At 41.9% G+C, this 20,534-nt stretch overlaps 1 protein-coding gene across 1 annotated transcript in view; it reads left to right on the top strand.

Annotated features, from left to right (window-relative positions):
- The window catches only part of LOC143767813 (uncharacterized), a 39,813-nt gene that overhangs the window by 18,268 nt on the left and 1,011 nt on the right, over positions 1-20,534 (top strand). The window contains exons 6-10 of the mRNA XM_077256335.1: positions 15-56; positions 5,660-5,698; positions 12,328-12,378; positions 12,904-12,954; positions 17,273-17,314. Coding sequence (XP_077112450.1) covers positions 15-56; positions 5,660-5,698; positions 12,328-12,378; positions 12,904-12,954; positions 17,273-17,314 — 225 coding nt within the window. The remainder of the gene's footprint in view (positions 1-14; positions 57-5,659; positions 5,699-12,327; positions 12,379-12,903; positions 12,955-17,272; positions 17,315-20,534) is intronic.

Genomic DNA, 20,534 nt, shown 5'->3' with positions numbered 1-20,534 from the left:
ATTAACTTTTATAGTTGGATTTCCTGAAAAGCCTTCGATGTTTCCTGAAAACAAGAGTGAGTGTTTTATTTAACAAAAATATTTATTTTCTGCTACTTTAATAAAAACATCCGGTAACAATAAAGGTTTTATTCCAAAATTGATGGATTAGATGAGATTAATATTTTTTCTTGTTTCATTTAAAGTGTAATTACACCATGGGGAATTTTTTATATTTTGTCGCTCAGGGTCTGGGACCTTAGACCTCCAACAATCACTGAAAAGACTTCCTACAGGGATTTTACAAAGTACATAAAAATGTTCCAAAGTTTAGTTACATTTCAATAAAGAGATTAAGTAAAATATTGGAGACAGGAATAATAATGGAGAAAGAATTGCATGAGTTTCTTGAACAAACAAATCTACAAAGCTTTGTTCAAAACTATATTTTTTGTTGTAAAATAATAAAATAAATGAAATTTTGATAATTATAGTCATTTTATTGTAAGACAAAGTGAACTCCTGCACCTGTCCATTGATAGGACAATTCCTTCAATGATCTTGTTTTTCTTCTTACAGGTAAATTATCTTGGACATTATGGATTATCTGTACACTGACACTATTTACAGAGCTCCTGTGTATATTGTCAGTGGTGATCACTGTATTACCTGTACACTGACACTATATACAGAGCTCCTGTGTATAATGTCACTGCTGATCACTGTATTACCTGTACACTGCATACTATGTACAGAGCTCCTGTGTATAATGTCACTGGTGATCACTGTATTACATGTACACTGACACTATATACAGAACTCCTGTGTACGATGTCACTGGTGATAACTGTATTACCTGTACATTGACACTATATACAGAGCTCCTGTGTATAATGTCACTGGTGATCACTGTATTACCTGTACACTGACACTATATACAGAGCTCCTGTGTATAATGTCACTGGTGATCACTGTATTACCTGTACACTGACACTATATACAGAGCTCTTGTGTATAATGTCACTGGTGATCACTGTATTACCTGTACACTATACACTAAATACAGAGCTCTTGTGTATAATGTCACTGGTTATCACTGTTTTACATGTACACTATACATTATATATAGAGCGTATATGTACACTATACATTATATATAGAGCGCCTGTGTATAATGTCACCGGTGATCCATGTATTATCTGAACACTGACACTATATGCAGAGTTCCTGTTTATAATGGCACTGTTGATCACTGTATTACATGTACATTATACATTATTTATAGAGTGCCTGTGTATAATGTCACCAGTGATCACTGTAATACCTGTACACTGACACTATATACAGAGCGCATTTGTATACCATCACTGGTCATCTCTCATCACAGAGCTCTTTTGCATAATGTCACCGATGATCACTGTAATACCTGTACAAAATACACTGTATACAGAGCTCCTGTATATAATTTCACCGGTCATTACTGTAGTATTTGTACACTATATAGAGAACTCCTGTGTATAATGTCACTGGTGATCCATGTATTACCTGTACACTGACGCTATATGCAGAGTTCTTGTTTATAATGTCACTGGTGATCACTGTATTACATGTACACTATACATTATATATAGAGCGCCTGTGCATAATGTCACCAGTGATCACTGTATTACCTGTACACTGACACTATATACAGAGCGCATGTGTATACCGTCACTGGTGATCACTGTATTACCTGTACACTATATACAGAGCTCCTGTGTATAATGTTATTGGTGATCACTGTATTACCTGTGCACTGATACTCTATACAGAGCTCTTGTGTATAATGTCACTGGTGATCACTGTATCACCTGTACACTTACACTATATACAGAGCTCCTGTGTATAATGTCACTGGTGATCACTGTATCACCTGTACATTATACACAGAGCTCTTATGTATAATGTCACTGGTAATCACTGTATCACCTGTACACTATGCACTATATACAGAGCTCCTGTGTATAATGTCACTGGTGATCACTGTCTTATCTGTACACTGACACTGTATACAGAGCTCCTGTGTATAATGTCACTGGTGATCACTGTATCACCTGTACACTATACACAGAGCTCCTGTGTATAACGCCACTGGAGATCAATGTATTATCTGTACACTATACACTATATACAGAGCTGCTGTGTATAATGTCACTGGTGATCACTGTATCACCTGTACACTATGCACTATATACAGAGCTCCTGTGTATAATGTCACTGGTGATAACTGTATTATCTGTACACTGACACTATATAAAGAGCTACTGTGTATAATATTACAGAGCTCCTGTGTACAATTTAACTAGGGATAACTGTGTTACCTGTATGCTATACACTATATACAGAGCTACTTTGTATAATGTCAATGATAATTGCTGTGTTACTTGTAAACTGAAACTATGAACATAGCTCCTGTGTATAATGCCACTGGTGATCAATGTATTATCTGTACACTGTACACTATATACAGAGCTCCTGTGTATAATGTCACTGGTGATCGCTGTATTATCTGTACACTGACACTATATAAAGAGCTGCTGTGTATAATATTACAGAGCTCCTGTGTACAATTTAACTAGGGATAACTGTGTTACCTGTATACTATACACTATATACAGAGCTACTGTGTATAATGCCAATGGTAATTGCTGTGTTACTTGTAAACTGAAACTATGAACATAGCTCCTGTGTATAATGCCACTGGTGATCAATGTATTATCTGTACACTGACACTATATACATAGCTCTTGTGTATAAAGTCACTGGTGATCACTGTATTACCAGTACACTGACTATATACAGAGCTCCTGTGAATAATGGCACTGGTGACTACCCGTATTACTTGTACACTGCCACTATATACGAAGCTCCTCTGTATAATGTCACCAGTGATTCCTATATTACTTGTACACTATACACTATATACAGAGCTCCTGTGTATAATGTCACTGGTGATCACTCTATGACCTGTACATTATATACAGAGATTCTGTGTATAATGTCACTGGTGATCACTGGATTACATGTACACTGACACTATATACAGAGATCCTGTGTATAATGTCACTGGTGATCACTATATTATCTGTACACTATACACTATATACAGAACTCCTCTGTATAATATCACTGGCGATCACTGTCTTACCTGTACACTGACATTATATGCAGAGCTCCTGTGTTTAATGTCACCGGTGATCACTGTATTGTTTGAACACTATATAGAGAGCTCCTGTGTAAAATGTCACCGGTGATCCATGTATTACCTGTACACTGACACTATAAACAGAGCTCATGTGTACAATGTCATCGGTTACCACTGTATTACCTGAAAACTGACACTATATACAGAGTTCCTGTATATAATAACACTGGTGATCACTATATTACCTGTACACTGACACTGTATACAGAGCTCCTGTGTATAATGTCACTGGTGATCACTGTATTACCTGAACACTGACACTATACACTATATACAGAGTTCCTGTATATAATAACACTGGAGATCACTGTATTACCTGTACACTGACACTATATACAGAGCTCCTGTATATAATGTCACCAGTGATCACTATATTAGCTGTACACTGATACTATATACAGAACTCCTGTGTATAATTTCACTGGTGATCACTGTATTACCTGTACACTGACATTATATACAGAGCTACTGTGTATAATGTCACTGGCGATCACTATATTACCTGTACACTGACACTATATACAGAGCTCCTGTGTATAATGTTACTGGTGATCACTGTATTACCTGTACACTGACACTATATACAGAGCTCCTGTGTTTAATGTTTCTGGTGATCCCTGTATTAGCTGTACACTATACGCAGAGGTCTGTATATAGTGTCACTGTACTGGTAATACAGAGATCATTGGTGATGTTATATATAGGGGCTCTTTATTTAGTGTCAATATCACCAATGAATTCTGTATTACCTGTACACTGACACTACATACAGAGTTCCTGTGTATAATGTCATCGGTGATCAGTAATAATACCTCTTAATTGGCCCCTTCAGTAATTATGTCTCCCACTTGCCATCATAAACTAATCATGTTTGTTCGTCATTCTGGCCCCTATACAGTAATTTTGTCACCCATTCTGACCCTTTCCTGTAATAATGTTCCCAATTTTGTAAACATGTCTTCCATCCTTGACCCTTTTATTTAATAATGTCATCATTATTAAATGTCCACCATCCTGGGACCCTATGTCTCCATATCTTGGGCACATATGTTCCCCATTCTAGGTCCTTATGTCCCTCCATCTTGGGCACATATGTTCCCCATTATAGGTCCCTATGTCCTCCATCCTGTGCCTATAAGTTCCACATCCTGGGACACTATCTCCTCTTTGCTGGGTCCCTATGTCCCCCATCTAGGATCCTTATATTTCACATCCTGAGACCCTATGCTCTCCCATTTTGGGCCGCTATGTCCCTTGGCGTGGGCACGTATGTCTTTCATCTTGTTGCAGCCATAGAAAAAAAGATGCTTCTTACCTCCCTGTGTTCCCGCTTGGCCAGTCGAACCCTGATTTTAAGACAGTTTAAATGAGTTCAGTAGAAGAGAGATAAGAGTTAAAAAGTTTGCTATGAGAAGAGCTCCTTGATAGCTTCACTGATAATTATTTTGCAGTCTGCCATGCTCTGCACTGTGATACATTTTGAAACCAACAATTTCAAAGCTAAAGAAAGCAAAATTGATTTTTCACTCCAAAAACAGGAAAAAATGCAAGTAAAGTTGCCCTAGTCATTAAAGAAATGTACATTTTTGTTAAAACATTTAATAACTTTATTATAAAAGATTTTATAAATATTAATGTTTTAATTTAATTAATAAAAGGCAGAAAACCTCTGATCTCCTAAATACCAGAAGTGATTAAGGAAGAATTGAGTGAGTGTCTGGAACAACAAAACCAATATGACAACATGGAGTAAAGTTTGATTTTTTTCAGAAAAAAATAATGCTATAAATGTAAGCCAAATGACCAAGCGGTCAAGATTTAAAAAATAAAAAAGAACCCCCTTTAAAGAAACTCTTACGCGCACCTTTATTTTTTTCCCTGATCCCATTGTTTTAAATGATCATCTTTTTTTTTTCTCATTTTTGTAGTCCATATTTGGTTTTACTCTTTCTTTCAATCCCCTGACATTCAGAGATTATTTGTAAAGATATATATATAAAAAAAAATAATAATAATAAATATATCATGGAAATCCAAGAAATATCACAACCTAGTGGTCAGCAGAGGGATTACACCTCAAGGAATCAGTGCGGACATTTTTAAAGTTTTCTCACTGTTTGTGTTATTTTGTAACTTTTCTTTTATGTTGGATTTGTAATCTTATATGTATCAAATTTGCATGCAACTCACTTACCATAGTATAGTAAGTAGATAATATGTAATAATCATATCTATACAATGATACCAGTGAGGGGTGTAAAATATTATTAATAAAGAGTTTGCACAATATGTGATCAATACATAATACATGACCATCATCATACAGCTAAAGGATCTATTGGGAAGGGGTGCACTTATTTTTTTGAGCGGATGGGTTAAGGATCAAGAATGCTGAATTTCACAAAGTAATGCAAATAATTTTTATATTGTGCTTAGGAAAACAAAGAGGACCCGGCAGAGGGAGGGATGCTTACTGTAAGTATTTAATGCAATTATATATATATATATATATACATATATATATATATACATATATATATATATATATATATATATATATACTAGATGGTGGCCCGATTCTAACGCATTGGGTATTCTAGAATATGCATGTCCACGTAGTATATTGCCCAGTGACGTAGTATATTGCCCAGCGACGTAGTATATTGCCCAGCCACATAGTATATTGCCCAGTGACGTAGTATATTGCCCAGTGACGTAGTATATTGCCTAGTTACGTAGTATATTGCCCAGTGACGTAGTATATTGCCCAGTGATGTAGTATATTGCCCAGTGACGTAGTATATTGCCTAGTTACGTAGTATATTGCCCAGTGACGTAGTATATTGCCCAGTGATGTAGTATATTGCCTAGTTACGTAGTATATTGCCCAGCCACGTAGTATATTGCCCAGTGACGTAGTATATTGCCCAGTGACGTAGTATATTGCCCAGCCACGTAGTATATTGCCCAGCCACGTAGTATATTGCACAGCCACGTAGTATATTGCATAGGCAGCCTCAATAGTAAAAGCATGGTCACACAGAGTTAATAGCGGCGGTAACGGAGTGATTTACCTGCGGCATAACGCAGTCCGTTACCGCTGGCATTAACCCTGTGTGAGCCGTGACTGCGGGGAGTATGGAGCGGGCGCCAGGCAGTGACTGCAGGGGAGTAGGGAGGGACTAATCGGTAATCACGGCAGCCATGACAGGCAGCTGGCGAGACCAATCAGCGAATGAATATCCGTGACGGAAGTTGCCGACAGAAAGACGGAAGTACCCCTTAGACAATTATATATATAGATATATTTTTTTACTTCTCAATGCTGCCCTCTATAGGTGACTCGCATTGCATACACTTGTGCAAAGTTGGTCCTGAGCGGTTTAAAATTATCCCTTTCACGACCAACTTCCGTTTTCGAACAGATATGACATTTTCATCGCTTCTTACAGCATTATTTTTGCAGCAATCAGAAAAACGTAAATTTTGCATTTAAAATTTTTTTTTTCTTTTGTTTACGGTTTTTACCGATTGGGTTAATTAATTTTATAGAAGAGATTTTTCTGAATGCAGCAATACCACAGATGTGTATTTTTAAAAAATCTTTATTTTTAATCGGGAAAAAGAGGGGTGATTTTGAATTTTTATTTATTTATTTATTTATTTCATATTTTTTAAGACTTTTTTAAAACTTTTTTTTTGTTCATTTCAGTCCCCTTAGGGGACTTGGAGCTGCGAACATCTGACCGCTAGTGCTATGTATAGCAATGCCGCAGCATCCTTGAGTGTAGTGAAAATTACTGGCTCCTCCAAAGCTCGGGTGACTAGGGAAATCCGTAATTACAAGCATGGGGGTCTTCTACAGACCCCAGATGTCATAGTCACCCTACCGCATAGGAGCTGAGCAGCAGTATCCTAGAAAGGTAAGCCACTAAGCAGGGGCAATACACAGAAATCATGGGGCCCTATAGCCAAAGTTCTAATTGCCCTCCCCCCCCAAAAAAAAAAAAAAAAAAAAATTGTTGGGGTCACAGAAGAGCAGATCTCACAACTTTCCAGCCTTTACATAGAAATTTTCCTCCTGCTGAAGCCCTAAATTCCTATTTCATTGTCCTCATAAAGTACAACACCAACGAAAGAGCCCCCAAACACCATATGATACCCCCATGCAGTATAATGGGCTTACATACAGTATAATAGCCCCACACTGTATAATGGCCTGCACTAGCTCTTCAAATTGTATAATGGCCCCCCACACAGTATGATGGACCCCACATAGCCCTTCAAAAAGTAAAATGGCCCCCACACAGTATGATGGACCCCACATAGCCCTAGAAGTATTATAATGGCCCCACATACCCTTCCATATAGTATAATGGGCCCCATATAGTCCTCCATACAATATAATTCACCCCCCATAGTCCTCAATACAATATAATTCTCTCCCCATACAATATAATGCCCTTCCCATAGTCCTCCATACATTATAATGCAGATGCCATGGTCCTCCAGATAATATAATGCATCCCCATGGTCCTCCATAAAATATAATGCCCTCCCCATAGTCCTCCATACAACATAATGCACCCCCATGGTCCTCCATACAATATAGTGCACCCCCATGGTCCTCCATACAATATAATGCATCCCCATGGTCCTCCATACAATATAATGCATCCCCCATGGTCCTCCATTAAATAAAATGCACCCCCATGGTCCTCCATACAATATAATGCACCCCTCAAGGGGATTTGAACTTTTATGTTTTTTTTATATTTTTAAAAACATTTTACACACTGAGTCCTGAGTCCTCATTCCCATCTGTACAAGGGTCCATTGTGCAGCTCTTCAGTCCTCTCCTCACACAGCTCCATAGTGCAGCCCCTCAGTCCCCTCCTCGCACAGCTCCACGGTGCAGCCCCTCAGTCTTCTCCTCACACGGCTCCATGGTGCAGCCCATCAGTCCTCTCCTCACACAGCTCCATGGTGCAGCTCCTCAGTCCTCTCCTCACACAGCTCCATGGTGCAGCCCCTCAGTCCTCTCCTCACACGGCCCCATGGTGCAGACCCTCAGTCTTCTTCTCACACGGCTCTATGGTGGGCCCCTCAGTCCTCTCACACAGCTCTATGGTGGGCCCCTCAGTCCTCTCCTCACAAAGCTCCCTGGTGTGGCCCATCAGTCCTCTCCTCACATGGCTCCATGGTGCAGCCCCTCAGTCCTCTCCTCACACAGCTCCATGGTGGGCCCCTCAGTCCTCTCCTCACACAACTCCATGGTGCAGCCCCTCAGTCCTCTCCTCAAATGGCTCCATGGGGCAGCCCCTCAGTCCTCTCCTCACACAGCTTCATGGTGCAGCCCCTCAGCCCTCTCCTTACACAGCTCCATGGTGCAGGCCTTCAGTCCTTTCCTCACACAGCTCCATAGTGCAGCCCCTGAGACCTCTCCTCACACAGCTCCATGGTGCAGCCCCTCAGTCCTCTCCTCACACAGCTCCATAGTACAGCCCCTCAGTCCTCTCCTCACATGGCTCCATGGTGGGGCCCTCAGTCCTCTTCTCACACAGTTCCATAGTGCAGCCCCTCAGTCATCTCCTCACACGGCTCCATGGTGGGCCCCAGTCCTCTTCTCATACAGTTCCATAGTGCAGCCCCTCAGTCATCTCCTCACATGGCTCCATGGTGGGCCCCTCAGTCCTCTCATCACATGGCTCCATGGTGGCCACTCAGCCCTGTCCTCACACAGCTCCATGGTGGGCCCCTCAGTCCTCTCCTCACATGGCTCCATGGTGCAGCCCCTCAGTCCTCTCCTCACATGGCTCCATGGTGGGCCCCTCAGTCCTCTTCTCACACAGTTCCATAGTGCAGCCCCTCAGTCATCTCCTCAAACGGCTCCATGGTGGGCCCCTCAGTCCTCTTCTCATACAGTTCCATAGTGCAGCCTCTCAGTCAACTGCTCACATGGCTCCATGGTGGGCCCCTCAGTCCTCTCCTCACATGGCTCCATGGTGCAGCACCACAGTCCTCTTCTCACATGGCTCCATGGTGCATCCCCTCAGTCCTCTCCTCCTCACACAGCTCCATGATACAGCCTGTCATTTCCCTCCTCTCCTCTCCAGCAGCCTGAGCGAACACAGCACTGCTTCCTGCTATCGGGTCTTCACTGGACTGATGGAGGCCCCGCCCCTTCCAGTGACATCATTCCCTCCAAAATCATCTCCGATCTAGATGCCCCATGCTGTGTGCGCAGTCTAAGTCTGTGATGGAGCCGGCTGTGCTTTGTACTATACAGGGTGCCGGCCTCCGTCTGCACTGCTAAGCAACTAGTGATGTGAGGTACTCAGTCCTCTCCACACACAGCTCCATGGTGCAGTCCCTCAGTCCTCTCCTCACACTGCTCCATGGGGCAGCCCTTCAGTCCTCTCCTCACACAGCTTCATGGTGCAGCCCCTCAGTCCTCTCCTCACACAGCTTCACGGTGCAGGCCCTCAGTCCTCTCCTCACACAGCTCCATAGTGCAGCCCCTGAGTCCTCTCCTCACACAGCTCCATGGTGCAGCCCCTCAGTCCTTTTCTCACAGGGCTCCATGGTGCAGCCCCTCAGTCCTCTCCTCACACAGCTTCACGGTGCAGGCCCTCAGTCCTCTCCTCACACAGCTCCATAGTGCAGCCCCTGAGTCCTCTCCTCACACAGCTCCATGGTGCAGCCCCTCAGTCCTTTTCTCACAGGGCTCCATGGTGCAGCCCCTCAGTCCTCTCCTCACACAGCTCCATGGTGCAGCCCCTCAGTCCTCTCCTCACACAGCTCCATAGTACAACCCCTCAGTCCTCTCCTCACATGGCTCCTTGGTGGCCCCTCAGTCCTCTCCTCACACAGCTCCATGGTGGTCCCCTCAGTCCTCTCCTCACATGGCTCCATGGTGGGCCACTCAGCCCTCTCCTCACACAGCTCCATGGTGGGCACCTCAGTCCTCTCCTCACACGGCTTCATTGTGCTGCCCCTCAGTCCTCTCCTTACATGGCTCCATGGTGAGCCCCTCAGTCCTCTTCTCACACAGTTCCATAGTGCAGCCCCTCAGTCATCTCCTCACATGGGTCCATGGTGGGCCCTTCAGTGTTCTCCTCACATGGCTCCATGGTGCAGCACCTCAGTCCTCTAGTCACATGGGTCTATGGTGCAGCCCCTCAGTCCTCTCCTCCTCACACAGCTTCATGATACAGCCTGTCATTTCCCTCTTCTCCTCTCCAGCAGCCTGAGCAAATACAGCACTGCCACTGCTTCCTGCTATCGGGTCTTCACTGGACAGATGGAGGCCCCGCCCCTTCCAGTGACATCATTCCCTCCAAAATCATCTCCGTTCTAGATGCCCCATGCTGTGTGCGCAGTCTCAGTCTGTGATGGAGCCGGCTGTGCTTTGAGTGCTTTGTTCTATACCCGGTGCCGGCCTCTGTCTGCACTGCTCAGCAACTAGTGATGTGAGGTCCTCAGTCCTCTCCACACACAGCTCCATGGTGCAGCCCCTCAGTCCTTTTCCTCTCCTCACACAGCTCCATGGTGCAGCCCCTCAGTCCTCTCCTCACACAGCTCCATAGTGCAGCCCCTCAGTCCTATCCTCACACGGCTCCATTGTGCAGACCCTCAGTCCTCTTCTCACACAGCTCCATGGTGGGCCCCTCAGTCCTCTCCTCACACAGCTCCATGGTGGGCCCCTCAGTCCTCTCCTCACACAGCTCCATGGTGTGGCCCATCAGTCCTCTCCTCACACGGCTCCATGGTGCAGCCCCTCAGTCCTCTCCTCACACAGCTCCATGATGGGCCCCTCAGTCCTCTCCTCACATAGCTCCATGGTGCAGCCCCTCAGTCCTCTTCTCACACAGTTCCATAGTGCAGCCCCTCAGTCATCTCCTCACTCAGCTCCATGGTAGGCCCCTCAGTCCTCTTCTCACACAGTTCCATAGTGCAGCCCCTCAGTCATCTCCTCACATGGCTCCATGGTGGGCCCTCAGTCCTCTACTCACACGGCTCTATGGGGCAGCCCCTCAGTCCTCTCCTCACACAGCTTCATAGTGCAGCCCCTCAGTCCTCTCCTCCTCACACAGCTCCAAGTTACATCCTGTATTATCCTCCAGAGCTGCACTCACTATTCTGCTGGTGCAGTCACTGTGTACATATCTTACATTACTGATCCTGAGTTACATCCTGTATTATACTGCAGAGCTGTACTCACTATTCTGCTGGTAAGGTCACTGTGTACATACATTACATTACTGATCCTGAGTTATATCCTGTATTATACTCCAGAGCTGCACTCACTATTCTGCTAGTGCTCGCACTGTGTACATACATTACTGATCCTGAGTTACATCCTGAATTATACTCCAGAGCTGCACTCACTATTCTGCTGGTACAGTCACTGTGTACATACATTACATTACTGATCCTGAGTTACATCCTGTATTATACTACAGAGCTGCACTCACTATTCTGCTGGTGCAGTCATTGTGTACATACATTACATTACTGATCCTGAGTTACCTCCTGTATTATATCCCAGAGCTGCACTCACTATTCTGCTGGTGCAGTCACTGTGTACATACATTACATTACTGATCCTGAGTTACCTCCTGTATTATATTCCAGAGCTGCACTCACTATTCTGCTGGTGCAGTCACTGTGTACATTCATTACCTTACTGATCCTGAGTTACATCCTGTATTATACTACTATTCTGCTGGTGCAGTCACTGTGTACATACATTATATTACTGATCCTGAGTTACGTCCTGTATTATGCCCCAGAGCTGCACTCACTATTCTGCTGGTGCAGTCACTATGTACATACATTACATTACTAATCCTGAGTTACCTCCTACATTATGCTCCAGAGCTGCACTCACTATTCTGCTGGTGCAGTCACTGTGTATGTGTACATACATTACATTACTGATTCTGAGTGACATCCTGCATTATACTCTAGAGCTGCACTCACTATTCTGCTGATGCAGTCACTGTATACATTGCATTACTGATCCTGTACTGATCTTGAGTTATATACAAAGATCAGGATTTTTTTTACATAATTTTATTTGCTTATTTGATTTGTTTCAGGCAAATGTGTCACTTTCCTAGGATTTGATATTAACTTTAATGAACTAAAAGGTGAGTTTAAAGAGTAATTATACTTTTAATTTGCTTTATACAGTATGTATCAACGGTAGAACTGAACATAACAAACTTTGATATACTTGTTTCTGTAAAAAAAAGCCTTTTCCTCCACCTTTTCTCTTGTACTGTGGTCATTCACTCTTAAAAAGCTGCTCAAATCTGTCTACAGTTCTGTCTGCAGTGAGGAATAACAGTCCAAGTAATAGGTAAAACGTGACTTTAGCAGTCTACACAAAGTTGGTCTGAAAGAAGAAACGTAGAGAATGTAAAAAGAAACCTTGGCTCTCTCTAGTCACTAGAGCCTGCAGAGGGGAAAAAACTTATTCTGTAAAGTTAAGATTAAATTATTAATGTAAAATACTATAAACGTAGTCTAAGAAATTCTGCCATGCACTGTTAGTGTGCTGCCATTTGAGATTTAATTCACAATTTTTAATTCTTCAAAACTTAAAAGTTTGTTATATATTTTTTTTTCTTAAAAAATTTATATTTTGTTCTTTTAATTTTTGTCTAAAATAGGAGATTTTTTTGGACTGAGGAAGAAACCGACCTGGATCCTGAGAGAATGGAGTAAGTTCATGTGTATTAGACTTCTTCAATGTCAATGATCTGAGTTTAATACTAATGACGTGTGAAGGAATTCCTGCTAATGTCAATGTAAGCAACATATTACACATGAAAGACAGAGATCTGTGATGAAAGAAAAAAAATAATAGCAAAAAAATAAACAAAAACAAAATCATTAACAAAGTTAACAAAGAGGAAAGATTCATAATCATGTACTCATTCCATATCAATATTGATAACAATTTTATTTGCTACTAGATGGTACCCCGATTCTAACGCATCGGGTATTCTAGAATATATATGTAGTTTATTTATGAAGATTTTAGAATAATACATTGAATACACAGGATTCGGCCGGCCACGATCAATTAGCGAAGCGTGGTTCAAATCCTACGTCAATTCGTGGCCGGCCTGCGTCTGTCGCTGATTATTCACGGCCGGCCACGTAGTATATAGCACAGCCACGTAGTATATAACAGCCCATGTAGTATACAGCACAGCCATGGAGTATATAGCACAGTCCACTCAGTATATAGCACAGCCCATGGAGTATATAGCACAGCGACGTAGTATATAACACAGCCCACGGAGTATAAAGCACAGCCACGTAGTATATAGCACAGCCAACGGAGTGTATAACAGCCCACATAGCATATAACACAGCCACGCAGTATATAACACAGGCCACGTAGAGTATAACACAGGCCACGTAGTGTATAACACAGGCCACGTAGTGTATAACACAGCTCATGTATTGTATAACACAGCCCACGTAGTATATAGCACAGCCATGCAGTATATTGCACAGCCCACATAGTATATTGCCAGCCCACGTAGTATATTGCACAGCCCACGTAGTATATAGCACAGCCACATAGTACATTGCACAGCCCACATAGTATATTGCCAGCCCACGTAGTATATTGCACAGCCCACGTAGTATATAGCACAGCCAATGGAGTGTATAACAGCCCACATAGCATATAACACAGCCACGCAGTATATAACACATGCCACGTAGTGTATAACACAGGCCACGTAGTGTATAACACAGCTCATGTATGGTATAACACATATAACATATATCGCACAGCCATGTAGTATATTGCACAGCCCACGTAGTATATTGCACAGCCCACACAGTATATTGCACAGCCCACATAGTACATTGCACAGTCCACGTAGTACATTGCACAGCCCACGTAGTACATTGCACAGCCCACGTAGTACGTTGCACAGCCCACATAGTATATTGCACAGCCCACTTAGTACATTGCACAGCCCACGTAGTACATTGCACAGCCCACGTAGTATATTGCACAGCCCACATAGTATATTGCGCAGCCCACATAGTATGTTGCACAGCCCACGCAGTATATTGCACAGCCCACGCAGTATATAGCACAGCCCAAGCAGTATATTGCACAGCCCATGCAGTATATAGCACAGCCTACGAAGTATATTGAACAGCCCACGCAGTATATTGCACAGCCCACGCAGTATATTGCACAGCCCACGCAGTATATTGCACAGCCCACGTAGTATATTGCACAGCCCACGTAGTATATTGCCAGCCCACGTAGTATATCGCACAGCCCACGTAGTATATAGCACAGCTCATGTAGTATATTGCACAGCCACGTAGTATATTGCACAGCCCACGTGGTATATTGTACAGCCCACGTAGTATATTGCCCAGTCCACATAGTATATTGCACAGCCATGTAGTATATTGCACAGCCCATGTAGTATATTGCACAGCCCACGTAGTATATAGCAATGTAGGCATCATATCCCTGTTAAAAAAAAAGAATTAAAATAAAAAATAGTTATATACTCACCTTCCGTTGGCCCCCGGATCCAGGCGAAGCAGATACCGACGCTCCTCGCGCGATCCGGTCTCAAGAGTGCATTGCGGTCTTGCGAGACGATGACGTAGCGGTCTCGCGAGACCGCTACGTCATCATCTCGCGAGATCTCAATGTATGGAGCGGTCACCGCAGCGTCTCGAGGAGCAGGGAAGGCCTGTTCTGGATCCGAGGGGCCGACGGACAGTGAGTATATAATGATTTTTTATTTTTTTATTATTTTTACCATTAGATCTTTTTACTATTGATGCTGCATAGGCAGCATCAATAGTAAAAAGTTGGTCACACAGGGTTAATAGCAGCGTTAGCGAAGTGCGTAACACCGCGGCATAACGCGGTCCATTAGCGCTGCCATTAACCATGTGTGAGCGCTGACTGGAGGGGATTATGGAGCGGGCACTGACTGCGGGGAGGAAGGAGCGGCCATTTTGCCGCCGGACTGTGCCCATCGCTGATTGGTCGTGGCTGTTTTGCCGTGACCAATCAGCGACTTGGGATTTCCATGACTGACAGAAAGACAGACAGACAGAAGTGACCCTTAGACAATCATATAGTAGATTATTTTTTCTGGAGGGGGGTAGAATTTTGATTTGCAAGATTCTCTCCCTAGTGCTGTAACTAGAATCTGATGGGCCCTGGTGCAAAATTTGGACCTGAGCCCCTACCCCACCTTGCATGTTTGTTAGATTTTTTGGCTCTTGTATCTTTTAAATACTATAAGTACATATGTGTTTCCCCCACCTCCAACATTGTGGAGTAATGTTCCACATCCTAGGCCCCTTCCTGATACATTTGTCTCCCATCCTGGTATATATGTCCCTCATCCTGGTATATAAGTCCCTCATCCTGCTATATATAGCTCCCATCCTGGTATGTATGACTCCCATCCTGTTATCTATGTCTCCCATCCGTGTATATATGTCTCCCATCCTGGTATATATGTCTCCCATCCTGTTATCTATGTCTCCCATCCTTGTATATATGCCCCCATCCTGTTATATATGTCTCCCATCCTGGTATATATGTCTCCCATCTTGGTATATATGCTCTCATCCTGGTATATATGTTTCCCATCCTGGTATATATATCCCCCATCCTGGTATATATGTCCCCCATCCTGGTATATATGTCTCCCATCCTGTTATATATGTCTCCCATACTGTTATATATATCTCACATCCTGGTATATATGTCCCTCATCCTGGATCCATCCTGATATATATGTCCCCCATCCTGTTATATATGTCTCCCATCCTGTTATATATGTCTCCCATCCTGTTATATATGTTTCCCATCCTGGTATATATGACTCCCATCCTGTTATATATGTTTCCCATCCTGGTATATATGTCTCCCATCCTGTTATATATATGTCTCCCATCCTGGTATATATGTCTTCCATTCTGGTACATATGTTCCCATCCTGGTATATATGTCTCCCATCCTGTTATATATGTCTCCCTTCCTGTTATATATATGTCTCCAATCCTGTTATATATGTCCCCCATTCTAGTATATATGTCCCTCATCCTGGCCCCATCCTGTTATATATGTCCCCCATCCTGTTATATATGTCTCCCATCCTGGTTAATATGTCTCCCATCCTGTTATATATGTCTCCCATCCTGGTATATAGATCTCCCATCCTGTTATATACAGCTCTGGCAAAAATTAAGAGACCACTGCAAAATGTTCAGTTTGTCTGATTTTTCTCTGTATAGGTATATTTTGGAGTAAAATGTAAATTTTTATTTTATTCTATAAACTACTGACATGTCTCCGAATTTCCAGGCATTAATTTTTGTATTTTTTTTCTGACAAAGAAAAATGGTCAAAAGTTCATAATCATTTAGAAACAACAATACTAATGTTTTAACTCAGGAAGAGTTCAGAAATCAATATTTTGTGGAATAACCATGATTTTTAATCACCACTCTTTCATACTGCTTCTGGCGCAAAAATGTAAGCAGTTCTTCTTTGTTTGATGGATTGTGACTATCCATCATCCTCTTGATTACATTCCAGAGGTTTTCAATGGGGTTCTGGTCTGGAGATTGGGCTGCCCATGACAGGGTTTTGATGTGGTGGTCTCTTAAATTTTGCCAGAGCTGTATGTCTCCCATCCTGGTATATATGTCTGCCATCCTGGTATATATGTCCCCCATCCTTGTATATACAGTATGTCTCCAATTTGCCGTTTTTCTTTCATGTATAACAAAAATAAACTCATCTTTATCCGCTCCCGCAACGGGCAGCATTCTCTTCTATAGCTGACTCCAGCTTAAAGCATGATGTCACTGCCATGTGCTGCTACCACTAGTGACTGCCAGTGACTTGCATGCCGACATCTGCTACAGCTTGTATTGCCGTGCAGGGACCCAGCGAGCTCAATGACTCAATATATCTGTGATAAAGCCGAAAGCTGATGAATTCATTATCTTTAACTTTTATAGTTGGATGTCCTGAAAAGCCTTCGATGTTTCCTGAAAACAAGAGTGAGTGTTTTATTTAACAAAAATATTTATTTTCTGCTACTTTAATAAAAACATCCGGTAACAATAAAGGTTTCATTCCAAAATTGATGGATTAGATGAGATTACTATTTTTTCTTGTTTCATTTAAAGCATAATTACACCATGGGGAATTTTTTATATTTCGTCGGTCAGGGTCCTTAGACCTCCAACAATCACTGAAAAGACTGTTTAGAAGTTCCTGCAGGGATTTTACAAAGTATATAAAAATGTTCCAAAGTTTAGTTACATTTCAATAAAGAGATTAAGTAAAATACTGGAGGCAGGAATAATGATGGAGAAAGAATTGCATGAGTTTCTTGAACAAACAATTCTACAAAGCTTTGTTCAAAACTATATTTTGATCACTGTATTACTTGTACACTGACACTATATACAGAGCTCCATGTGTATAATGTCACCGGTGATCCCTGTATTACCTGTACAATGACACTATATACAGAGCTCCTGTGTATAATGTCACTGGTAATCACTGTATTACATGTACACTATACATTATATATTGAGCGCCTGTATATAATGTCACTATTCGTCACTATATTACCTGTACACTGACACTATATACAGAGCTCCTGTGAATAATGGCACTGGTGACTACCTGTATTACTTGTACACTGCCACTATATACGAAGCTCCTCTGTATAATGTCACCAGTGATTCCTATATTACTTGTACACTATACACTATATACACTCCTGTGTATAATGTCACTGGTGATCACTCTATGACCTGTACATTATATACAGAGCTCCTGTGTACAATGTCACTGGTGATCACTATGTTATCTGTACACTATACACTATATACAGAACTCCTCTGTATAATATCACTGGCAATCACTGTCTTACCTGTACACTGACATTATATACAGACCTCCTGTGTATTATGTCACCAGTGATTACTATATTACATGTACAAAATACACTATATACAGAGCTCCTGTATTTAATGTCACCGGTCATTACTGTATTACTTGCACACTATATACTATATAGAGAGCTCCTGTGTATAATGTCACCGGTGATCCCTGTATTACCTGTACACTGACAGTATATACAGAGTTCCTGTGTATAATGTCACTGATGATCACTGTATTACCTGTACACTGACACTATATACAGCGCTCTTGTGTATAATGTCACTGGTAATCACTGTATTACATGTACACTATACATTATATATAGAGCACCTGTGTATAATGCACTGGTGATCACTGCATTACCTGTGCACTATATATAGAGCGGCTGTGTATAATGTTACTGGTGATCACTGTATTACCTGTACACTGACACTATATTCAGAGCTCTTGTGTATAAAGTCACTGGTGATCACTGTCTTGCCTGTACACTAACACTATATACAGAGCTTCTATGTATAATGTCACTGGTGATCACTGTGTTACATTTACACTATACATTATATATAGTGCACCTGTATATAATGTCACTATTCATCACTATATTACCTGTACACTGACTATATACAGAGCTCCTGTGTATAATGGCACTGGTGACTACCCGTATTCTTGTGCACTGCCACTATATGCGAAGCTCCTCTGTATAATGTCACCAGTGATTCCTATATTACTTGTACACTATACACTATATACGGAGGTCCTGTGTATAATGTCACTAGTGATCACTCTATGACCTGTACATTATATACAGAGCTCCTGTGTATATTGTCACTGGTGATCACTGGATTACATGTACACTGACATTATATACAGAGCTCCGGTGTTTAATGTCACTGGCAATCACTGTATTACCTGTCACTGACACTATATGCAGAGCTCCTGTATATAATGTCACCAGTGATCACTGTATTACCTGTACACTGACACTATATACAGAGCTCCTGTATATAATGTCACCAGTGATCACTATATTACCTGTACACTGATACTATATACTGAACTCCAGTGTATAATTTCACTAATTTCACTGTTCATCACTGTATTACCTGTACACCTACACTATATACAGAGCTCCTGTGTTTAATGTTTCTGGTGATCCCTGTATTAGCTGTACACTATACGCAGAGGTCTGTATATAGTGTCACTGTACCAGTAATACAGGGATCATTGGTGATGTTATATATAGGGGCTCTGTATATAGTGTCAATATCACCAATAATTCCTGTATTACCTGTACACTGACACTACATACAGAGTTCCTGTGTATAATGTCATCGGTGATCAGTAATAATCTCTCTTAATTGGCCCCTCCAGTAATTATGTCTCTCACTTGCCATCATAAGCTAATCATGTTTGTTCGTCATTCTGGCCCCTATACAGTAATTTTGTCACCCATTCTGGCCCTTTCCTGTAATAATGTCCCCCATCTTGTCAAAAAGTCTTCCATCCTTGACCCTTTTATTTAATGTCATCATCCTGTAATAATGTCCACCATCCTGGGACCCTATGTCCCCACATCTTGGGCACATATGTTCCCCATTCTAGTTCCTTATGTCCCCCCATCTTGGGCACATATGTTCCCCATTATAGGTCCCTATGTCCGCCATCCTGTGCCTATAAGTTCCACTTCCTGGGACACTATCTCCTCTTTGCTGGGTCCCTATGTCCCCCATCTAGGATCCCTATATTTCACATCCTGAGACCCTATGCTCTCCCATTTTGGGCCGCTATGTCCCTTGGCGTGGGCACATATGTCTTTCATCTTGTTGCAGCCATAGAAAAAAACAGATGCTTCTTACCTCCCTGTGTTCCCGCTTGGCCAGTTGAACCGATTTTAAGACAGTTTAAATGAGTTCAGTAGAAGAGAGACAAGAGTTAAAAAGTTTGCTATGAGAAGAGCTCCTTGATAGCTTCGCTGATAATTACTTTGCAGTCTGCCATGTCCTGCACTGTGATACATCTTGAAACCAACAATTTCAAAGCTAAAAAAAGCAAAATTGATTTTTTACTCCAAAAACAGGAAAAAATGCAAGTAAAGTTGCCCTAGTCCTTAAAAAAGTGTACATTTTTGTTAAAACATTGAATAACTTTATTATGAAAGATTTTATAAATATTCATGTTTTAATTTAATTAATAAAAAGGCAGAAAACCTCTGATCTCCTAAATACCAGAAATGATTAAGGAAGAATTGAGTGAGTGTCTGGAACAACAAAACCAATATGACCACATGGACTAAACTTTGATTTTTTTCAGAAAAAAATAATTCTA

Source organism: Ranitomeya variabilis, chromosome 4 (genome assembly GCF_051348905.1).
Source record: "Ranitomeya variabilis isolate aRanVar5 chromosome 4, aRanVar5.hap1, whole genome shotgun sequence".
Taxonomy (NCBI): domain Eukaryota; kingdom Metazoa; phylum Chordata; class Amphibia; order Anura; family Dendrobatidae; genus Ranitomeya; species Ranitomeya variabilis.
This window is presented reverse-complemented; position numbering and strand designations above follow the sequence as displayed.